Source organism: Mirounga leonina, unplaced genomic scaffold, assembly GCF_011800145.1.
Source record: "Mirounga leonina isolate KUSES-001 unplaced genomic scaffold, KU_Mleo_1.0 Mir_101479, whole genome shotgun sequence".
In the NCBI taxonomy this organism is placed as follows: domain Eukaryota; kingdom Metazoa; phylum Chordata; class Mammalia; order Carnivora; family Phocidae; genus Mirounga; species Mirounga leonina.
This window is the reverse complement of record NW_023270134.1, coordinates 2,285-7,534: the sequence shown is the minus strand read 5'-3', so window position 1 is coordinate 7,534 and position 5,250 is coordinate 2,285. Positions and strand designations below refer to the sequence as shown.

General features: G+C 43.0%; 1 protein-coding gene across 1 annotated transcript; it reads right to left on the bottom strand.

Annotated features, from left to right (window-relative positions):
• Positions 1–2,326: 2,326 nt before the first annotated feature.
• Positions 2,327–2,870, bottom strand: LOC118025284 (60S ribosomal protein L11-like). Its single transcript, XM_035027758.1, is given in 2 exon segments — positions 2,327–2,578; positions 2,580–2,870. Coding segments are annotated over 2 exon segments (537 nt in total). The 5' UTR covers positions 2,865–2,870.
• Positions 2,871–5,250: the final 2,380 nt, after the last annotated feature.

Here is a 5,250-nt window from a genome sequence, read left to right as displayed (position 1 = left end):
CCTCTCAAGGCTGGGGAGTATGTAATCATCACAGGATCATAGGTCATCCTAAGGTAGAAGAAACACAGTTTGGTGAATCCTGAGGAGAATCTTGAATTGGTTGATTGATTGAATTAGAGTATTTAACCCAAATGATGTAGATTACTCTGATTTTGCAAGATTCAGTTTTTCACTTCTAAGTACTTATGGAACTTTAGGACTAAGTTGATTTTTAGAGAGCTGAAGGATGTTACATCTCTGCACATTTGAAGTCTCTGTATGAGATTCATACTTGCTATAACTTTACAAAAGTGTACTCCGGCTGTGTGTGCAGAATGGACTGGTAGAAGGCAGGAAGTGCTTCAGGAAGGTCATTTAGAAGACTCTTGTACTAGTCCAGCTGCAGGTTCATTTGGGGACTTGGCTTATGGTGGTGGCCTTGGGGTGAATAGAAGTGGATATGGCTCAAGATGTATTTAGAAGGTAGAATTGGCAGCCTTTAGTGGGTGACTAGATATGGGGAGTTGTAAGAGAAAGATGTCAAAGAAAGCTCCTAGAAAGCTCTGTCTTGAGAGATTTACTGAGATAACACACTGTAGGAAAAACAGGTCTCAAGTTCAGTTTTGAATATGTTAAGTAATGAGGTACTTGTAAAATATAGAAATGAAAATGTTGCATAGGCTGTGGGCATATGGATCTGTCTTAAAGGAAGTTCTTGGCTCTAAATACACAGTTGGAATTATTGGCAAAGAGGTGCTGGTTGAAGCTATGAGAGTGGATGAAATCATCCCCCGTGGAAAGCCTCTGTGGATATGTCCTACATATTGGCAGTAGGTGTGATTCATATCCAACTTCTGGCCCTGTGTGAGTATGGAGAGTGAGGTTAAAAGAGTGTCTGGGATACTCTCCTATGGAAATCCAATGTACAATTTTCAGGCAAAGATGGAGGTACTAAGAAAGGAGAATGAGAAGAACATTATAGAAGTGGCTAGAGAGGGGTGCCTGGGTGACTCAGTCAGTTAAGCGTCTGTCTTCGGCTCAGGTCATGATCTCAGGGTCCTAGGATCGAGCCCCACATCGGACTCTCCGCTCGGCAGTGCGGCTGCTTCTCCCTCTCCCTCTGTGATCTCTCTCGCTTTTGCTCTCTCTCAAATAAAGAAATGAAATAAAATAAAAAAAAGTGGCTAGAGAACAGGAAAGTAAATAAACCCAGGAGAGTGTAGTCTAACAGGGGTCAAGAAATAAGAGGGTTTTAAGAGGAGGGCATAGCCAAATGTATTGAATATTTTTGAGAGCTCAAATAAAAGAATTGAACATTGTTCTTGAAGTTTTTTGACATGGATGTGATCTGGATATTAGTGAGGTTGTTGGTGGAGTGATAGGGGAGGTAAGCAGAGGAGTGGATGGGAGATAAAGAAATAAGGATGGTGAGGATATATCTATCTTAAAGAAATTTGGCCCTAAAGGAAGGAGAGAAATAGGGAGAAAATTAGAGGGAGATGAGAGGTTGGTAGACATAATGCCCAAGAGAACCAGAGGTTCCTTCAGAAAACCTCTATTCAGAAAGGCAAGTATCCTCCTTCCTGCTCTTAACCCCATTCTCTGACCGATTCCAAAGCACACAGAATTATCAGCAGTGATGCTGTATATAACTTGATTTTTTTTTAAATTTAAGTTCAATTAGCCAACATTTAGTACATCAGTAGTGTCAGATGTAGAGTTCAATAATTCACTAGTTACATATAACACCCAGTGCTCATCACATCACTGTATACAACTTATATATCAAGAAGGCATGGTGGGCTGCCAGGGTTATCCAGTTCAGGTTTCAGAGAGAATTCAAGAGAAAATCGATTAAGAGCCCAAAGCAAGCATACTTGTTAAGAGTACAACGTCAGGGCGCCTGGGTGGCTCAGTTGGTTAAGCGACTGCCTTCGGCTCAGGTCATGATCCTGGAGTCCCGGGATCGAGTCCCACGTCAGGCTCCCTGCTCAGCAGGGAGTCTGCCTCTCTCTCTGACCCTCCCCCCTCTCATGCTATCTCATTCTCTCTCTCAAATAAATAAATAAAATCTTAAAAAAAAAAAAAAAAGAGTACAACGTCACTCTCAGCTGCTTACTTCACCCTCACCCTGCCTCAGAAGGGAAAGGATTTTGAAAGAGACTAAAGGTCAACTTATAAGAAAAGAGTCAGAACTTTGGGACGCTTAACTGACCCCGTTAGGGCAGAGACCATGTTTTATTTGACTTTACATACCCCCAGTTGTAGTGGCAGGACATGGAAAACTCTGTTTTTGTTTTTTTTTCACTGAAAAGTTTTTATTGGCCTTTTGGATAGAAACAGGAATTTATTTGCCAGGCAGGTTGATCCCATCATACTTCTGCTGGAACCAGCACATGGCCTCCTCTTTGCTGATTCTGTGTTTGGCCCCAGTGCAGCCTGTCCTGCGCTTCTTGTCTGCGATGCTGAAACCTGGCCTACCCAGCACCACGTAGAAGTCCAGGCCGTAGATACCAATGCTAGGGTCATATTTGATCCCCAGATCTATGTGCTCCTGGATCCCAAAGCCAAAGTTTCCAGTATCCGAGAAGTTATTTTTTTCTTAACTCATACTTTTGCACCTTTAGACCTTTTTCCAGGATTTCTTCTGCCTTGGCCCCACGGACTGTGCAGTGGACAGCAATCTTTTCATTTCTCCTGATACCAAAGGATCTAACCGTGTATCTAGCTTTGGAGAACACGGGTGTCTGGCCTGTGAGCTGCTCCAGCACCTTGGCTGCCCGGGTCAGTCTGTCTCCACTCTCCCCCACACAGATGTTGAGGCAGAGCTTGCGGATGTGAAGTTCCTGCATGGGGTTCTCCTTCTCACCTTGATCCTGCGCCATGGTGGAGAACAGGAAGAGAAAGTGAAGCTTCCGGCCCAGGACCTTATGGGTCGGGAGGCGGGCTCTTTCTGCAGGATACCCAGAGAGCTGCGGCCTCTCTGATGGTTGAAATGAATAAATCAGTGGTTTCCATTGGGAAAATTATACAAGCAGTAACACCACCCCCTCTCCAGTAATTTCCTCAGGATAGTTACCTTACAAGATGTCACATATAAGGAGCCCTTCAAAGCAGGCCATAATTGTGTCTTTGGAAAACCATAATCAGAATCAATGCTCCTGTAACAGCTTGCTCAACACTATAGATTCTGGTATTCTTACTCTCTGCCTACAAAGTCCCTCAGAAGTGAGGGGGATGGTTAACTTCCAAGTTATAGCATTAAATACCTGTGGTTCAGCTTCTTGTTGGGTAATGAAGCTGACAATGTTGTTCAGGAGCCACATCTGACTGTAGTTTCTGTATGTGACAGTCCACTATACATTAACATGTTTTTGAGCCCTTTAGAACACAAATGCTTGTCCTATAATTTCTTCTCAAAACAAAATGTGTTTTGAATAGATAATATGTGGTTTTCTTTCCAAATTCATACCCCATCACTCAAACATGTTAGCTGTATGTGTGTGTTTGTGTGTGTGTGTATCTCCTCTCCTGTCGTGCCTCATTCTAACTTTGCCTTCTTGGTAGGTCAACCTGTTTGTAGCAGCAGAAAAGGTGCACTCACTCCCAGACCTTTGCAGATCCATAAGAGAGTCTCCCTTGGAGTTACCTGTGAGGTTCTCTGACCTATCTCTGGAATGTCCTCACTGCCACTCCAGGGTTACGTCCTTAGCCTACCCCCAATGGAATCCCTTCAACCCAACCACTGGTGGGATCTGGCAGCCTTAACTTGTCCTTAGTATCCTAAGCATGGTTCAGTAAGAAACACATATCCCTGGAGATCTTGATGGGGTGAATATTATCTGGGAACACTTTTTTGCTAAAAAAATTTAAAAAGACTTAGGCATTAATATTCTAGATCCCATGTCTTGGTGCTGTGTTCTTGCAGGAGCCAGTCATTTCTGTTTGTCTGTCCTGATTTGTCTTTCCCTCTCTTCACCTGTCTGCTCTCATATTCCCAAATGGCCTTTGGATAAACCAGTGGTGGTTCATCACAAGCACAGACAATAAAGTAATGGGGTATGAGAAATGGAGGATCATGACTGAGGAGGCATCAGTAAGAGTAGGAGGAAGATCCCAAACATCCTGTCCTTATAGGCCTATGTGGTTGTTATATTTGCTCCGACATTTAGCTTTGGGTTTCCTGGTAGCCAAAGCAAGTAGAAAGACTTAATACTTGTCAGAAAAGGGGAACTATCTCAGTTCCTTAGGGAAGGCAAAACTTTGTTTTTTAGCACTAAGTTCTAAAAAGCATTTTCAATGTGGTCCTTTCTTTTTTTTTAAATTTTGTTTTATTATGTTAGTCACCATACAGTACATCATTAGTTTTTGATGTGGTGATCCACGATTCATTGTTTTCGTATAACACCCAGTGCTCCATGCAGTATGTGCCCTCCTTAATACCCATCACCGGGCTAACCCAGCCCCCCCACTCCCCTCCCCTCTAAAACCCTCAGTTTGTTTCTCAGAGTCCATAGTCTCTCATGGTTCATCTCTCCCTCTGATTTCCCCCCCTTCATTTTTCCCTTCCTTCTCCTAATGTCCTCCATGCTATTCCTTATGTTCCACAAATAATTGAAACCATATGATGATTGACTTTCTCTGCTTGACTTATTTCACTTAGCATAATCTCCTCCAGTCCCATCCATGTTGATGTAAAAGTTGGGTATTCATCCTTTCTGATGGCTGGGTAATATTCCATTGTATATATGGACCACATCTTCTTTATCCATTCATCTGTTGAAGGGCATCTCGGCTCATAAAAGGCATCATATGAGACAATGTTCTTGACTTCCTCCACATAGCAAGTGCAGGAATGGGTCTCCTATGACTGTCTCTTCTGTTGTCTTTATTTTTTATTTTATTTTATATGTGTGTGTGTGTGTGTGTGTATGTATGTATATATTTATTATTTATTTAACAGAGAGGGTGAGAGAGCACAAGCAGGGGGAACAGCAGAGGGAGAGGGAGAAGCAGGCTCCCCGTTGAGCAGGGAGCCTGATGTGGGCCTTGATCCCAGGACCCTGGGATCATGACCTGAGCGGAAGGCAGATGCTTAACTAACTGAGCCACCCAGGTTCCCCACTTCTGTTGTCTTTAGGTAACAGTGACATAATCTTAAAATGCATCCTAATAGAGGTGATTCTGTGAGGACCCAACTCCAATAAAATGAAAGCTGTCTAGACCAAATGAATTTTATCCACCTGAAGCACTGGATCATCCCTAAGACCT